This window comes from Bos javanicus, chromosome 1, assembly GCF_032452875.1.
Source record: "Bos javanicus breed banteng chromosome 1, ARS-OSU_banteng_1.0, whole genome shotgun sequence".
NCBI classification, from domain to species: domain Eukaryota; kingdom Metazoa; phylum Chordata; class Mammalia; order Artiodactyla; family Bovidae; genus Bos; species Bos javanicus.
The window spans coordinates 124,936,056-124,955,093 of record NC_083868.1 but is presented as its reverse complement, the minus strand read 5'-3'; the positions used below and the strand labels follow the sequence as shown (position 1 = coordinate 124,955,093).

The window sequence follows — 19,038 nt, the reverse complement described above, 5'->3', positions numbered from 1 at the left end:
TTCATAAGGAAAGGGCTGGGTGAGTGACTAATGTGTGTTTTTAGCCTCAGTTTCTTGTTTTAGGGATATAACAGCTGTATGCAGTAAAATTTCAGGGTAGAACTGGCTGCATTAGACAATTTAAGACATCCACACCATCATAGTCAGAGCAGCTGGATGTGTTTTCTACAGTGGAGATTTAATGTATTGGATAGAATTGTAAGTGAATTGGATTGGCTTCACCATTTTGCACCACATTCTGCTTTATGATGAGTTGCAAGCCAGAGTTTGGGGCTCACAGCATAACCAATAAAATATAATGAGAAAAAAACAAGTCTGCATTCTACAGTGTATCGACCAAAAAGCCATCCCAGCATTAAACAACTCTGCTGATATTTAGAAATGTCTGTCTCAGACTGCTCTCTTGTTAACTTTCCCTTAGAAAGAAAACCCCTGACATATATTACTATTGTAGTCCTGCCAAATACAGGTAAGATCCTGCAAAGATGGAAAAAGAATACAGTGTGTGCTTATCTGCATTATTTATGCCAAAAAAAGGCAATGTGCTTCACATAATTCAAACCAAATTAGCCACATTGTCTAAGTCAGAAGTTCAAAACTCACAGAGAAAATTCAACAATCTAATTCTAGTTTGCTTTGATTTGAAGCCTTGTGTTTCTCAGAAGACATGCAAGCCTTGGAATTGAGTCAGAAAAAAAGTGTCAAAATGTGATATACTGAAAAAAAAAAAAAAATTCACCCACACAGTGTGAGGCCAGGAAATGTGAGATTGGCCCCACAGCCTTCTGGAACTTAAGCTCCAAATGTCACTTACCCTATGACGATGCAGGAGATGGCCATTCCCAAGAAGGCATATGTTAAAATAGATCCCAAGTTTTGAAAAAAGTGTCTCTGGGGAGGAAAAGATAGATTTCATATAGTACATCAGATTTTTTCTTCTTAGCATAACAAGAAATAAAAACAAATGCATGTGTTTTCACAGCCTCTCCCTTTCCTCACTGTTAAGGCCGATTTTGTTTTTGGAGCCTCAGTTGCTGGCCTTATTGTACAAAGATAACTTAACTGATTTACACTGTAAAGGACAGAGGTTGCCAACAAATAGGGAAAAAATACATCTGGAAAGTGACAGGCCAGAACTGGCTGGCCCTGAGAGAGGAGGAAGGGATTGGGGCAGTGGTCAGGCAGGACTCTGGAATGATTAAAGGAAGACAGAGTTTTTAAGAAGTTTTGTTGTCACTGAAACCCCTTTAGCACTTTAAATATACTGTTCTAAAAGATTTAAGTTGCCGTTTGACTTTTATTGGATCTCTGATTTACTGTTTTTCTGAAAGTGATGAAACCAAACCTTAATCACCTACAACAGTTTATTTTAATGAATCACACAAAATGATGCTTAGTCTTGGGGCTTGGATGAAGAAGGATGAGCGGAATAAATCCAGCTTTCTAAATCTTTTCAAACGCTTGCTTGGAAAAACTCCCTTCCAGTTCTGTAAATGGTAGCTAAGTAGCCAGAACTGACAGCAAGAGGGAGCCCAAAGTACACAAGAAAATCAAGTCTGTACTGAACAAGTAAAGGCTGCTGAAGCCCACAGGCCAAAGGGAGGAGAGCCCTAGGAATCTCTGGAGTTAGGGGTGGGCAGCAGGAAAGCAACCACATTAACTCTGCATCTCAAAACTCATTCAGACTGGAGCCTTGATCTTTGGCCCTGGGGAGGCTAGCATGTAGACGTTGGTGTGAATTACTAATTTAGGAAATGTACATGTTGAGGCTACACATAAGTCATGTTTTGCAAGTGCAAAAAATGCGAGACTCAACTTTCTATAAACTCAATGTTAATTAAATGCAAACTCTGGTTATAATCATCTAGAATAATATTGCCCAATAGAAATATAATGTAAACCATATATGTCATTTAAAATGACATATGTAAAAAAATAAAATGACATATGTACTTTTCTAGTAGTCATATTAAGTTTTTAAAAAGTAAAATGAACATTTATAATATAATGTATTCAAAAATTATCATTTCTACATGAAATAAATATAAAACATTGTAGAAATATTTTACATTCTTTTTTTATACCGAGCCTGTAAAATCCAGTGCATATTGTATACTTAAAGTGCATCTTCATTCAGACTAGTCAAGTTTCAAGGGCTAAATAGCTGCACGTGACTATCAATCAGTATACTGGACAGAGCCAGTTTAGAATTCTAAGCATGTCAGATTTGAATCTGCATCACATAATCTAAGATAATGGTATTTTTACCAAATAGGTAAAAACGTAAAATAAAATGATGCTTTTTTTTTTTTCATTAGTGCTGGCAAGATTCTCTACTTAATGATAAAAGAAGAAAACAATCACTGTATATTTACCTTCTTTAGACTATATCCAGCATGAAATATAATTGGTGGCAGTAAAACATTGAAGAAGATTTCTGGATCAAATGTCATCTGCCAAAAAAGACAAATATGTAGTTAGGAAGATGCTCTTTTGGGCTAATAAAAATAAATTTTAAAAAAGTTACAGTTGTCTTTGCTAAAGTTGTATGAGACATATCAACATGCTATTAAATTAGTAGAGATAAAAATAAGAGAAAATGCAAACTTAGAAATTTATGATTGAGTATAACTTATAAAGTAATATTTTAAATGTAAAACTTATGTTCCATTCTGTAGCTAATATGAACAACATAAAATCTGAATGAAACCTTTCTAGGCAAAGAAAATTTTTTGCTTTTATTTTGATTAGCTATTCATTCTTCATATTTTAAAAGCTTTTATTCTATTTTATTTTTTTCTGGTTAAGGGGATTGGTAGCGTTCAAACATTTTAGCTTCTGACAGGATTTATTTAAAATTTTCCCAAATAAAAACATTTTTAGAAATTTAGTCTTAGTTTTCCCTACTTTATCCTATTCCAAAGTTCAAAATATTTTCCAGACTCTGGAAAAACACATTTGAAAGAGAAACAGGATATTTCTAGTGTTTGTTTATTGGCTTTTACTTAAATGGTAAAATAAACTTGGCAAAAATTCCTTAGTGTGAAGTATAATGAAATGAGATGTAGAAATTCTTGAATCCAATACATGCTCTGTGCTGAGTAGTCTGAAAATGAAAACTAATTTAATCTTTAAAAGCTTCCTTAGATTCATCCTCTTCTCTACTTCTCTCACACTCCGTCTTTCGCTCTCATACGCACACACACACACACACACACACACACACACACACACTGCCATTCATTATTTCTCCACTAAGGCCTTCTTACCATTACAACACTCATCAAAACCTTTCAGACGTACAGGTCTTACAACTACACTTTCTATACTTTTTTGCCCGAATTCTTGCTCATTCTGAAGCTGATTCTCAAAAACTACTTCTCTCTGAAGCATGCTGATTTCCGCAGTTAAAACCGACTGTACTTTCTTCTGTGTTCTTTCAGCATTCTATACCCTCCCTTGTAGCATATATTTCATAACATAATTTATCAGTTTCTGTTTGACTGTCTCTTCCACTAGACTGGGGACCCATCAAGGATCACAGTGATGCTTTGGTCAATTCTGTGTTGCTTTCACCCTCCCAGGGCTAGCTTATTGCTCGATACGTTTTTCTCAATTGGGAAAAAAATTAATTGCCTTTGAAAGTCAAATCTAGTAAAATAGAGTGAATTATGAAAAAGTGAAAATGTTAGCCACTCAATTGTGTCTGATTCTTGCGACCCCATGGACTGTAGTCTACCAGGCTCCTCTACTCATGGAATTCTCCAGGCAAGAACACTGGTTGCCGTTCCCTTCTCCAGGGGATCTTCCCCACCTACGGATCAAACCCAGGTCTCCCACATTGCATGCAGATTCTTTACCATCTGAGCCACCAGGGAATTAATTTTATATATATATATATATATATATCCCTAAAAACCTTACATATCACAGGTATGAATTACTTAAGTAAAAATTAAGAAAAGCTTTTCTTAACTCCACTATTTACTTTGGGCCTAATTGAGCATTGCCAGAGTCCCTCTTCTCCCTTCCCCACACTGGCTCCTTGACTCTACCCATCTAATATTTGGGAAGGGGTAGGCTGGGGAAGTAGGAGCCATGTAACTCAGTTGGGTGCCCACTTATAAACCTAGTTATTCTCTCACTGATGCCACAACCTCTTGGACCAGTGAGTATTCGGGTAGATCAGCTTGGCCCATCCATAGCTTTCTTGTGCCTCTCATGTTTCTTCATCTTTAAGATGAATACAATAATTTTATACCTAATTTCTAAGGTGGTTGGAAAAATTAAGTGAATTAATACTTGTAAAGCTCTTGCAGCATTGCCTAACATCTAGCAAGCACTTTTAAGAATTCATTACTAAAGAAAAGGAAATATCTGAATTAATATGGTAAAGTTATATGATTTGAAGAAACTGCCCCATTGTCAGGAACTCTTAAGTGTTACAGCTGTGCAACATTTGGGCAAAGAGATTACTTCTCCTTCTAAGTTTACTCTTTTTTTCTAAGATTATCTAAAACACCATTATTGATCTATTTTTGAGGCCTCTTCAAGAGTCTATCAATTGCATATTTGAAGGCTTTTGCAAAGAGATGTATTTCTGTGTTCTGGAGGAGTGAAGCCATATAGCTGTGATCTGTGATCATCTGGAAGAGAGGATTACAGTGGCACAACATCTTGGGCAGAAAATCCCTCGCCTCTGCAGTTTTTCTGCAAAAATAAGGTTAATCACTCAACCAGAACATTTCAATAATCAGAGTGCCCCATTCCCTGCATGCAGGTTAACTAATGTGCTATTGAATTATATTTTCTGGAGCAGCCAGATGAAACTGGCAGGCTGAGAATGGCATGCAGAGTACGAGGATTTATTTGTATATACAAAACAGATTTGTGTTCCTTTCAGACTTGCTATAAGCTTAGGAACTGCTAAATCAGAGTTCTGGGAGTATCTCCAAACCCAGATAATTTCTCAGAAATGGCTGGATCTGCCACTGCACCAGCCTCCAGATGGCGGTTCCACATGCCATCTTCTTCAGACTTTGTGTTCAAATCATGGCCTTGGAGGTGAGACTGGTTTAAAAGCCCAAACAATTAAAAGTTTTCATTATAGTATGAGGGGGAAAAAAAATCTAAGAGAGGTGTGTAATGGAAGGACAGAAAGCTAAATACACTTTTCTTAAAATACAAGTTTTAGAGACCCTACCATCCAACAGAACTTTGTGTGATGGTGGAAGTATTCTGTTACTGTCCTGCCCAATAGAGTAGCCATGGGTCATATGATCTATTGAGCAATTGAACTGGAGACTACTGGAACGGAGGGACTGAAATTTTTATTTTTCTGTGGCCAGTAAATATGGGACAGTATATTTACAGACAGGTACTAGAATTTAAAACTTCAGACCATTCAGTTTTTAGATGGTTTATCGCCCTACATAAGGAATGATTAATTTGGAGCAACAGACCCGCCACTCAAATGGTAGAATTATGAAGGCGTCATGAAATCTGAGATTTTAAAATATTGGGATTCAATTCTTAAAATATCAGATAGTATGAGGCAGAAAAATACCAATATGTCCAAGTACTACAAGGGTGCAGTAGTTTTATCTATTATCTCAAATATGCACTAGTGTTTGGCTAGGAATGGCCCAGACATACATTCAGAGAGATAATCAACTTGAACACTTCCAAGAGTAGAAAGGAAAGCTACCAAGGTCAACTCTCAAGGTCATCAGAAGGTTATAGATACAAAATTCTGTTTGGGCTTAAGTATTAAGGTATCCAGTGACTCAATATGAATTACCTGGGGAAAAGTATGTGTTCTATGCAACTACTAACTAAATAAGCACTAAAATAACCACTTTAATGGGGGACTGTGATTTATGTGGCATATTCCTTCCAAAGAGGCCTTTTAAAAACATTGTTTCATCAACTCTGACAGCATTCCTGCGTGGTAGCTGGCAGATGCAATTATGCCCTTTTTCCAGAGACAGGAGAAGAAATGAAAGGCATGCCCGGTGTCAATCAATGTGACAGGGATATCACTGGGAACGGGGTGTGTATGCCTGGGCAAACTAAACGTGTGCTTTTCATTTGAGAACCGGGCTAACATAACTGCTTAAACCAAGATTTAGGAGTGTTTAAGAGAGGTTGGCACTCAGAAATAGGCTTCATTATTTTGGCAATTCCCGACTCCTTTGGAAAAATAAAAGTAGTTAACACAATAATGTGTTTGCTTATCTGCAATGATTTGTTCATTAGAAATCTAGTGAGCCCCTTCTCTGCTGCAATCCAGAGTTCTTTAGAAGACAGATAGCACTCTGGGCTTGCTGACCCTGCAGGGAGCCTTGATCTTGAAGCAGCACATGAGCTGGGTTTTGAAGGATGAATAGAAGCCTCTCCATGGGGCACCAACATACAAAACCATGCTCCCTTGTCTGCCCTGGGAGCACTGGGCCAGGGTTCACCAAGCCACAGGGGAAACTGGCGGCTTCCTGAAGTTTCAGTTATACTTAAGAGCAAGTAGTTTGAAATATTTTGAATATTTTAAGCATGCAGATATACTTAAAAGTGAAAATCAAAACTTGCATGCATTTTTAATATATATAGAAGACTTCAAAGAAATCTTGGCTTGCTTAGGGAAGGCAGCTCTAGACAACATAAGAATGAGCGTTTCCTTTCCTCTGCCCTAGGTTATGCTTTGGTGTGAGAAGTACCAGAGAGGGTAAAAGATGAATAACTTCAAAATATATAATGAAAATATACCACCTACAAATTAGATGAGCTTTGTCTACTTACTTAATCTCTCTGAGCCTCAGTTTCCTCATTTGTAATTTGCCTACCTCCTAGACTTGCTTTTTATGATTAGATGTAATAAGAGATGTAAAGGGGTCTACGTGGTACCCAACACTGATTGTTTCTCAAGAAATGGTCTCTGTTCTTGAATTGAAATGAAAGAAACTATTGACACAATAGATTGAGGATTGGAAGCACGAGGCACAGAAATATTCATTCAAACACAGAGAAAAGTAGAAATGTTTTACCCAGCAAGATTAAACAATAAAATGGCTATTGAGAGTATAAATTTGTGTAACTTTTTAGTAGGGTAATTTAGCAACAGCTATCAAAATGTCAAATATCCATACTGTTTGATTCAGCAACACCTAATTTGAGAATTTATCCCACAGATATGCTTGCAAATGTGTGGAATGACATAAGGACAAGAGTATTCATTGCAGATGGATGAATGGGAAAAAAAGAAAACATTGAGGATGGCTGAGCCACAGACTGGTTAAAAAATCACAGTATACAGTTGAGCCTTGATCAGGGTAGGGGAGTGCCGACTCCCCATGCTCGAAAATCTGGGTATAACTAACAGTTGGCCCTCTGTATACGAGATTCTTCTCTTTCTGCAACTCCTACTTATCTATGATTCTGCCTCTGCAGATTCCACCAACTGTGGATCATGTAGGACTGTGGTATTTGCTATTGAAAAAAATCTGCACATAAGTGGACCCACACAGTTCAAACCTGTGTTGTTCAAGGGTCAACTACAATCTGTAAAACTGAATACTATGCAACTGTTAGAAAGGCTGAGGAAACTGTCTAGGAACTGATATAGCTGCTTTCTAAAATTTGTTGTGAAGCTAAAACAGCAAGGTGTAAAACAGTCCATCTGGCATGTGTAATAAAACTTGCTATGTTCTCACCACACTTCTTTTCTTTTCTGTCCTGGACAGATACCTAGACTACATTTCCTTGTCATCATGTGTGACATATGACAAAGGTCAGTTGAATATGGATAACAGTAATATAAGTAACCCTGGTCTCTAAAATCCCCTAGATGTCCTATGTTCTCTGTCTTTAGAGACCTTTCCAACCCTGGTCTATAAAATCCCCTAGATCTCCTATGTTTTCTGTCTTTCTGCCATTGTTAGTTCCCAGAGAACATCTGGCAGAGGTCCCAAATACTAGGGAGTGGCAGAGCCACTAGATTAAAGGAAGCTGGAAATGATTACTGGCCTCTGGAGAAGACTGCAAAGGCCACAGTGGATTTGAACACAAACAATAAATAAACTTTAGTGTACTAAGTTGTTGAGATTTGGGCTTCCCTGATAGCTCAGTTGGTAAGGAATCCGCCTGCAATGCAGGAGACACTGGGTTTGATTTATGGTTGGGAAGATCCACTGGAGAAGGGATAGGCTACCCACTCCAGTATTCTTGGGCTTCCTTGTGGCTCAGCTAGTAAAGAATCCGCCTGCAATGTGGGAGACCTGTATTCGATCCCTGGGTTGGAAAGATCCCCTGGAAAAGGGAAAGGCTACTCACTCCAGTATTCTGGCCTGGAGAATTCCATAGACTGTATAGTCCATGGGATTGCACAGAGTTGGACATGATTGAATGACTTTCACTTCACCTCACATTGAGATTTGGGGGTAGTCTGTTAAAGTATTTGGCCTGTTCCAAGATTTATGTGGAAAAGGAGGAAGTGTAGAATATTTACCTGCGTATTATATATGTGTGTGTGTGTGTACATACACATACTATTGGAAATTGTATATATACTATCATATATGTTATATATGGGGCTTCCCTGGTGACTCAGATGGTAACGAATTCATGGGCAATGCAGGAGACCTGGGTTCGATCCCTGGGTCAGAAAGATCCCCCAGAGAAGAAAATGGCAACCCACTCTAGTATTCTTGCCTGGAAAATTCCACAGACACAGGAGCCTATTGGGCTATATAGTCCATAGGGTCACAAGAGTCGAACTTAGTGACTAAACCACCATTGTTACCATGTTCTATATATATATATATACAATCAGTTGCCTCTGGGGAGACCAGGGATTAGAACTTGGTGGCAGGAAGGGTGGTGGCTTGGAGAAGGCTTTTCTGTATTTACTTAGGGAAGGATGACTCTCTTCGGCCTGGCTTTTATCTATAGATACAGAGTGACTGCTGCTTAGTGCAGTGCATCCAGGATTTTTGCCATCATTACATACACACAGAAAGTGATTATATTTGGTCAGTGGAGGAAACTGTGGGGAAATTAGGGTCCTGGTAAGACAATTCAGGGCTAAAAGGATGAGACTGGGACTCTGACCATTCTCAGCCCAAGGATGAAGGGATTTAAAGCCTGTGGAGCAGCTGTAATCCATTAGCACATCAGCTGGGGAGCGCTGTACAGAATTGAATACTCCTGGCCCTCATTTCATCATAGTTCACTCATCCTCCCCAGGACACAGAGAGTGACCAATCTAAGTTGGAGAAAAGAAATTGAGAGTGTGCATCTCAGCCTCCTCTCTCTCCATGTTGAAATCAGCCTGTTTGCTCAAAGTGGATGCCCCTAGCTCCTCCCAAACATAGGGAAGGCTTTCTGTCCAGCTGGATCTGCGGCTGGTTTGATAAGTCTTTCTAATTCTGGGGCTAAAGATGAGCAAGCCAGCTTACAAACTGAGCCTCATTATTTTACCTAGCTTTTGATCTCCATCTTTCTCATTGCTGTATCTATGTCTCAACTAGCTCAAAATCAGATGGGCAACTCTACCTCAGCAACAACAAAAATTTTAATAAATACTATCAACTAAAAACTCAGATTGGCATAAGAGATGATACTGAATAACTTTAAGTATCATTAACTTTAAGATTTCAACATACCCTTTTGTACCTTTTGAATGTGAGCCACATGAATGCATTACCTACTCAAAAAATAAATTGAAGTAATTCCCCCCAAAAAAGATGTCTCAGGTAGATTGGTTTGAAGGGCCCTAAGTATTGGCCTGGATGAAGGGAAACCATTATCAGGCCACGGTTGCCAGAATGAGCACAAGGTAACAACAATGTGAATGAAGGTGTTTATCACAGAATGGAAAGAAAGAAACAGACCCAGGAGACATTCATCCATTCAACAATATTTACTGAGAATAAGCCAGGCACATGGCAAGGAGGAGCAGCAGAGCTTGCAGGTAAAATAGAGAGGCAAAAATAATAATAAAAAAGAACAGAAGGAACCCATATTTTTGTACTTAGGAGTATGGATGAATAAAAAATGATTGAAGAGAAGCTGACTTGGCAGAGGTAAGAGGAGTCAGGAAAGCTCAGGACTAATTGAAGTCTTGGTTCCTTGAGTCTGAGGTGTCTGTGACACACTTGGAAATACATGCTTGGGGACAGGTGGGCCAAGGAGAAACGTTTCAAAATCATCAGCATAGAGGAAAGGAGTTGTCAAGTATAGGCAGGACCTTTGAAGGAGTAAGTACTATAGGAAAGAGAAGAAAATCAAGAACAGACCCTGGGATGGGAAGAGGTGGTACTATCATGGGAAAGGACAATGAGTGAGCAATCACGAGACAAGCAGAATGAGGGTCAGGGCCACAGAAAACTAAGGAGAAGTGTGGTATAAGAAGGAGGTGCTCTTCCCTGTACAAGACTGCAGATTTAGCAAGTAAAAATACACCCAGTTTAATGGGAACTTCAGATAAGCAATAATTTTTCAAAACAGTTTCTTAGCACTGCATTTGGGATATGCTTTGCTCAATTATTTGTTACTTACCTGAAACTCAATAAACAGAGAAGCAAAAATAGTAAGTGGCTTCCCTGGTGGTTCAGCAGTAAAGAATCTGCCTGCAATGCAGATGTGGGTTCAGTCCCTAGGTCAGGAAGATCCCCTGGAGAAGGAAATGGCAACCCACTTCAGTATTCCTGCCTGGAAAACCCCATGGACAGAGGAGTCTGGTGGACTAACATCCATGAGGTCACAAAAGATTCAGACATAACTGATCAACTGAAAACAACAAAAAATAGAAAATCAAAAGTGAACCTGTGTTTTTGCATCTGCAGAGTACATCATGAGAAACGCTGGGCCGGAAGAAGCACAAGCTGAAATCAAGATTGCCAGGAGAAATATCAATAACCTCAGATATGCAGATGATACCACCCTTATGGCAGAAAGTGAAGAGGAACTAAAAAGCCTCTTGATGAAAGTGAAAGAGGAGAATGAAAAAGTTGGCTTAAAGCTCAACATTCAGAAAACGAAGATCATGGCATCTGGTCCCATCACTTCATGGCAAATAGATGGGGAAACAGTGTCAGACTTTATTTTTGGGGGCTCCAAAATCACTGCAGATGGTGACTGCAGCCATGAAATTAAAAGACGCTTATTCCTTGGAAAAAAAGTTATGACCAACCTAGACAGCATATTCAAAAGCAGAGACATTACTTTGCCAACAAAGGTCCGTCTAGTCAAGGCTATGCTTTTTCCTGTGGTCATGTATGGATGTGAGAGTTGGACTGTGAAGAAAGCTGAGTGCTGAAGAATTGATACTTTTGAACTGTGGTGTTGGAGAAGACTCTTGAAGAGTCCCTTGGACTGCAAGGAGATCCAACCAGTCCATTCTGAAGGAGATCAGCCCTGGGATTTCTTTGGAAGGAATGATGCTAAAGCTGAAACCCTAGTACTTTGGCCACCTCATGGGAAGAGTTGACTCATTGGAAAAGACTCTGATGCTGGGAGGGACTGAGGGCAGGAGGAGAAGGGGACGACAGAGGATGAGATGGCTGGATGGCATCACTGACTCAATGGACCTGAGTCTGAGTGAACTCTGGGAATTGGTGATGGACAGGGAGGCCTGGCATGCTGTGATTCATGGGGTCGCAAAGAGTCGGACACGACTAAGCGACTGAACTGAACTGACTGAGGAGATGAATAACCAAGGAGCCACTGACTCTTCAGCCCAATATCAATGACTAAGAAAAGAATTTCAAAGATTGAGGAGAATCCTTTGAATTTCTTAATTAGGAAGTGGTTGTCAATCCTTTTCGATTGATTCCAATCAAGAAATGGATACAGGGAGTAAAGGAAAAAGTGAGTGATGGGAACGTAGAAGGAATGGGTTTAGAACCTTCATTTGGGAGGTTGAGTGTCAAGCACTTTCAGGAGTCCAATAACTTGCTCTAGGAGGAGATGAAGGAAAAACAAAAGGATAAAGGCTAAGAAAGAAGGAAGCAAAGGAGCAGATCAGGACAAAGAATGATGAAGGCTTAAGTTTAGGGAGGTAAGGAAGTGGGGTGTGTGTGTGTGTGTGTGTGTGTGCTAGTCACTCAGTTGTATCTGACTCTGAGACCCTATGGATTGTAGCCTGAACCAGGCTCCTCTGTCCATGGAATTCTCCAGACAAGAATACTAGTGGGTAGTCATTCCTTTCTTCAGGGGATCTTCTCAACCCAGGGATTGAACTGGGTCTCCCACACTGCAGAAGTTTGAGCAACCAAGGAAGCCCCAAGGAAGCAATATAAGCAGCAAAATGATAATGAATTAATTTAAAAAAAATATGGAAAGAAATCTTTCTCTCAAACTTCAAATTTGTGGAGCAGCCAGGTTAAGAGATAGTTATTCACAGTGAAAAGTATTCTTCTGTTCCCCAGATGGTTTCCTGCTGGGCCCATATATGTGGCAGGGACTCCTCAGTGAAACAGGCTCTACCTCATGCAGGCTGTTTATTAAGAATACACAGAGCCACAGGCAGTCAAAGGGAGAACCTGCCTGAGAGGTCCCCTGTTTTAAGGGTCTGCAAACTGATCTCTGTCAATTCCTGGGCTCTGCGGAGGGAGTGGTGGTGATGGGACGTGGGAACAAGAGTGTTGGTCTCCACCCTGGCTCTGCCCTCCGGTTCTGCCTGAGCAGTTTTGATTTGTTTTACACATTGAGAAGGGTTTTAAGATTTTCTTTGAATGAAGCATTCCTCTGCTTCATTTGAAGCAGACCCTGACCTAATATTGTCCCCTAGAAAGTTCAAGGAACATGTGAAATGTCAAGGTGTCACTCAGAGGCACCACTGAACTTAAAAATTCTAGACCAGAGCTATTCCTCTTTTTATTACAGTATATTCTTAACTTTGCTTTAAACAAGTTTTAAATGATATGTCAGAGTTAAAGACCCTTCTTTCCCCCTTCCCCAGAAGTGACCAATACCCTGAAGTTAGAGAGTGTTCTTTTCTTCCATGACTGTGTTCTTATACTTCATATACAGGTATCCATAGCAATGATTACTATTATTTGTGCATCTTTAAGTTTTACAGAATTTTAGCTATAAATAGCCTTTTATATGGGATTCTTTGGTGGTTCAATGGTAAAGAATCTGCCTGCAATGCAGGAAGCGTAGGTCGTATCCCTGGGTCAGGAAGATCCCTGGAGAAGGAAATGGGCATCCCACTCCAGTATTCTTGCCTGGGAAATCCCATGGACAGGGGAGCCTGGTGAGCTACAGTCCATGGGGTCACAGAAGAGCTGGACATGGCTTAAAGTGACTAAATACACAACACCAACCTTTTATATCCTGCTTTTTACATTTAGAATTTTCTTTTACAACTTATCTGTATTACTACAAGTGGATCTTGTCCATGTGCTTAACTGCAGTATAGCCTTCTGTAGGAAGAATATATCATGATTGTTTTTTTCCCTACTCTAACAAGAGAATGAGGGCAATTAGGTTGTTTCCTATTTTTTACTATGACTAGAAATAATGCAGTAGATATTCCTGCACTTAAGCCTTTGCATATAATGCTTGTGAAGTTCTCTAGAAGTGGAAAACACTAAATGTAGAATTGCTGGATGCTGAATCTTCAACTTTACTAGACTGAAGTTACTTTAAAGTGGTCACACCAATTTACACTCTATAGAAGAGTGTAGGAGCATTTTCCCACATTCTAACCAATGCTTAGTATTAACAAATTTCCAATTTTTACCAATCAGGGCTGCTTAATATTACTGTTTTCTTTGCATTTCCCATTACTAACGAAATAAGTATATTTTGTGTCTTTTTTGGTCTTTTGTGACATCTCTTTAATGAGTTTTTGGATCATACCTTTTACCCAGTATGACTTTTTCTCATTTATTAATGCTTCACACAATATGGTTACTATTCAGTTTTGGTTATTTACATTTCAAATATATTCTTCTATTCTCTTACCTTCTTAAACCTTTAACATTTTTTAAAATTTGTCACTGGTGTCTTTTTCATGCCGATTTTTTTCATTTTAATGTAGTAAAATTTATTCCATTTTTTACTTTGATTCAGCTTTTGGTAACATCTTTAAAAAATCTTTCCTTATCCTGACTATATTTATATTTATGACTAGATATATTTTCTCCTAAGGTTTTACAATTGGCTGTTTACCCTAAATTTTTAAAAGCCTGAGGAAAGGTTAGGGTTTGAATATAAATAAAGCAAGTTACAAAGTTTTAGAGACCACCTGATTTAAATCACATAGGAAAAATGTAAAATGAATGTAAATACTTTTCCTTGTAATGATAATCATGAATTATTAATATCACTGAGAAATTGTGAGACTATCATACCACAAAACCATGGTGACTTTTGAAGTAGTTGAAATTCCAGAAGTTAGAAATACACTATTGTGAAATTTATACGTGCAAAAATGACAGATATAAACATTGATATTTTATCGGAGGTAGGTAATGTCTATGTGTGTGCAGGCATGCTAAATTGCTTCAGTCCTGTCCAACTCTGTGTGACCCTATGGACTGTAGCCCTCCAGGCTTCTCTGTTCATTGGATTTTCCAGGCAAGAATACTGCAGTGGGTTGCCAGGGGATCTTCCCAATCCAGGGATCGAACCCGTATCTCTTATGGCAGGTGGATTCTTTACCACTAGCGCTACCTGGGAAACCCAGGTAATGTCTACAAACCCAGGCAAACTTAAGTGGAGAATTTAGAATAAAACATTTATATAATTCTAAATATTTAGCTTGGCAGCATGGAGTTGTGGAAAGTACACTGAACTCAGAGCCAGAAGACCTTTTCCTAAGACCAGTTCTGCCACAGATCAATCATGACCAAGTCACATAAGTTTTCAGAGTCTCAGTTTCTGAGACATGGGGGTGATATCTGTTCACCTCATGGAAACATGGTGAGACTAAAATGGAAATAACAACAATCTTTGAAAAGGGAAGGCATATTTATTGTAATTTAAGCAGAGCTGAAGTTCAGAGTCTGTCTTCCTCACTAATAGATTGCTATTACCACTTGTCAATTAATCGTAACAGTAAGTAATATATATATATTTTTTAAAAGCACCTTCATACATAGACTCTCATATTTTCTTTGCAACGACTGTTTGAGGTAAGTACTGTGAACATCCCACACAGTTACATGACTTTTACAGTTACAGACTTTGTAAGTATCAAGACTTGTACTCATATCTTAGCTTCTAATTGTGAGTCCATTGTTTTATCGATAACAATAATGATAAAACTAATAGTATACTTTGAACCCTTACTATGAGCTAGGCACTAGTCTAAGTGCTTTACAAGTTTTTCTCATTTGCAACTCACAATTATCCTACCAAGTAGTTAGGGATATCCCATTTTACGAACGGATAATTGAAGCACAGAGAAACCAACCATCTTACCCAATATCACTTAGCTGGTAAGAAGCAGCTGAACCAAGTAATATGGCTCCAGGGACTACCTTCTTAACGAAAATATTCCATCTTCCATCCACCTATGGGTTCAGGTTACCCACCCCACTACTGGATGTGTCCTCATTAGCTGCAAATACAAAAAGACCACCTCCATTTTCCAAGTCATTGCTACAGCATTTAGACACCAATGGCCAGAGTCTCCTATGTTTCGGAACAAGATTCTTGACATGTGAACTTACCTCTGTTACCTTTGTGACTCTTTACTAAGGTAACTATACCTTCCAGCTTAACCAGAACAGTCCCAGGTAGTAGCTGTTGTCCTGACTTAATTAATACTCACGCCCCTCATTCACACACAAGAGTTCTAGCTTGAAAATCAAATGATAAGGTTTTCTATTGCTAACTCTGGACAGACTCCTGGCCTTTATTTCCTTATCCATAGCTTGGATTGGCTGCTGGTCCCCTATAGGCCTGCCCTTTGCTGTGAGTTTCCTACCTCCCATCACCCCACTAGAAGTGGTATTAACATGACAAGGGGACTTCCTGGCTTCATATCAACAAGGGAAGAGAAAACAACAGGTGAATGTGAGAAGGGCTTGGTTCTTCATCTCACCAAGAGTATTCATCCCTCAATACCTGGGTGAGGATTTCAAAAGGAAAGACAAGCCTGTGCATCAAGAATGATTCCCTCTCCATCTGGAATTGATATTCATCTTGGCCAATCTTAATATTATAAAGCAAAAGAAACTGCTTTCTGACCTTCATTATATATAGGAATATCACAGTCCCACAGAGTTTCTTTTTGCCTTACAATTTTCTGAGTTTCCATTATCTTTTTAGGTCCTTAGCTTTGAATTGTGCATGCAGCTTCCCCATCATAAGGCCTCAGCAGGGAGCAACTGGCTTGGGGAAGCTGGACAGGGAAGGGCTGAATCAGCAAGGACCAGTCACAGCAGGCATGCTTGAGGGGATTTGGGGGAAGTAGAGGGGATGAGCTGAAATCAGCAGAAAATAGATGCCAAACAGCTTGATTTAAAATTAAAATGCTGTGTTTTTCAAACAGTGCTTTCACCTTAAAAATGATGCATTAAAAAACAATACCAAACTTCCTTCAACATAACTACTTCAAACTTTGTCCCAAGGGGGAAATCCATGCTTGCCAAGGGCAGATGTTAAGGAAGAAGAGTAATATTTACAGCACTTCTAACAACTTTTTCTCATTCATTTTGTAAAGTGGATATGATCAATCCCTGTTTTATAAAGAAAAATATGAGAGGTTAACTTCTCCAAGGTCTCAGTGCTAGAAGTGGCAGAGATAGGATTCAGCCCAAGGTATAATTGCAAAACTGCAATGGACTGAATATGTATGTCTTGTCAAAATTCATATGTTGAAATCTAACCCCTAAGATGATGGTCTTAGGAAGTGGGGCCTTTGGGAGGTGATTAGGTCATGAGGATAGAACTCTCATACAGGGGATTAATGTCCTTATAAAAGAAAACTGAGAGGGCTCTCATTCTTTCCGCCACGTAAGGACACAGCAGGAAGACAGCCATCTATGAATCAGGAAGTTAGCTCCCACCAGACTCCAAATATGCTGATGACTTGATCTTGAACTTTCCAGCTTCTAAAACTGTGAGAAATAAATGTTTGTTGTTTAAGTCACCCAGGATACGGTATTTTTGTTACAGGTGACAAAAAGGACTAAGACAAAATCCTTATGCTTTTCTCTGTATCACCCTAGAAGCAGTTGGTTCAAGCTAAAGATAGGAATCTCTAACAGTGGGATTTTAAGACAAGCCTCATGTGAGAAAAAACTTTTTTGTGAGATGAAACATGAGGTGTGTGGATATTTCCAGTTCTCCTAAAAATGCAAAGAGTAGGCATATATTCAGTGGTATGTTAGTAAATCATCTCTCTGGAGAGAGAAAAAAGCCTACAAGCCTGGATTTGCAGCAGTTGATGGTTTCTAAATACTCCCACCATGACCCATTTCAAGCTGCCAATGTTTGTCAACTGGCTTGTAAGATTATGGATATTAAATAAATAATCAGCTCTCAGAGAACAGACAAGCCTGTTCTAGTACTCCACTGCATTCTTTTACTTCAGCTGTGTGTTAACTCATCATTTGGGTACTCTCCCCACTCCAGTACTCTTGCCTGGAAAATCCTATGGATGGAGGAGCCTGGTGGGCTGCAGTCCATGGGGTCACTACAAGTCGGACAAGACTGAGCAACTTCACTTTCACTCTTCACTTTCATGCATTGGAGAAGGAAATGGCAACCCACTCCAGAATTCTTGCCTGGAGAATCCCAGGGACGGGGGAGCCTGGTGGGCTGCCATCTATGGGGTCGCGCAGAGTCGGACACGACTGAAGTGACTTAGCAGCTTGAGCACATGACCTACGTAAATATATAAAGCTTCTCACACTGTGGAGGGTATAGGAGACCAGAATCTATTACATAACCTCCCAAAAAAACTTGCCTTTTAGACATAGAATTATTTTGAACTGATTATTTTGAGAAAGAGTAGACAAGGAGATGCTCTGAAAACAGACTAGAAATTACCCTTTTGTAAGGTGAAGGACTTTGGCCACCTCATGGGAAGAGTTGACTCATTGGAAAAGACTAATGCTGGGAGGGATTAGGGGCAGGAGGAGAAGGGGACGACAGAGGATGAGATGGCTGGATGGTATCACTGACTCGATGGATGTGAGTCTGAGTGAAGTCCAGGAGTTGGTGATGGACAGGGAGGCCTGGTGTGCTGCGATTCATGGGGTCGCAAAGAGTCGGACACGACTGAGCTACTGAACTGAACTGAAGGTGAAGGAGGAAAGTGAAAGAGCCAGCTTAAGACTTAATATTAAACTAAGATCATGGCATCTAGCCCTATATTGCATGGCAAATAGAAGGGGGAAAGGTGGAGTAGTGACAGACCTCCTCTTCTTGGGCTCCAAAATCACTGCGGACGGTGACTGCAGCCATGAAATCAGAAGATGATTGCTTCTTGCAAGGAAAGCGATGACAAACCTGGACAGTGTGTTGAAAAGCAGAGACATTGCCCTGCTGACAAAGGTTCATAGAGTCAAGGCTATGGTCTCTCCAGTGGTCACGTACAGTGGTGAGAGCTGGACTGTAAAGAAGCAGAATGCCAAAGAATTGATGCCTTGGAACTGTGCTGCACAAGAAGACTCCTGAAAGTCCCTTGGACTGCAAGGAGACCAAACCAGTCAATCGTAAAGGAGATTAACCCTGAATATTCACTAGAAGGACTTGTTAGGTAGTTAGAATAGGAAACAGAAGTCCAGAATGGCGGTGGCTAAAAGACAAGGAAAAGAAAAGCCTGCGAAGATAGAACAAAGGAAGGTCCAAGGACCGGAGTGAGGACCTCAGGTAGAACAAACAACAATCCTGGCTAGCCCAATTTACATAGGGCAGGCCCAGGGGGAGAAAAAAACATATAAAAAGAGGAGCCAAAGAGCCAGGGGTCTCTCTCTCGTATGCTGAGGCTCTCTTCTCTTCACGTCTTTGGGTCAACATGCCCTCATGCCTCGAGGATGGATTTTCCTGCTATTTTCTAAATAAAATAGAGCTGTAACACAG

General features: G+C 39.7%; 1 protein-coding gene across 2 annotated transcripts in view; it reads right to left on the bottom strand.

Annotated features, from left to right (window-relative positions):
- SLC9A9 (solute carrier family 9 member A9) overlaps positions 1-19,038 on the bottom strand; it is a 669,138-nt gene that overhangs the window by 612,499 nt on the left and 37,601 nt on the right. For both annotated transcript variants that reach the window (XM_061419306.1, XM_061419316.1), the window contains exons 3-4: positions 2,376-2,453; positions 815-891 (exon numbers count right to left, since the gene is read on the bottom strand). In XM_061419306.1, coding sequence (XP_061275290.1) covers positions 815-891; positions 2,376-2,453 — 155 coding nt within the window. The remainder of the gene's footprint in view (positions 1-814; positions 892-2,375; positions 2,454-19,038) is intronic.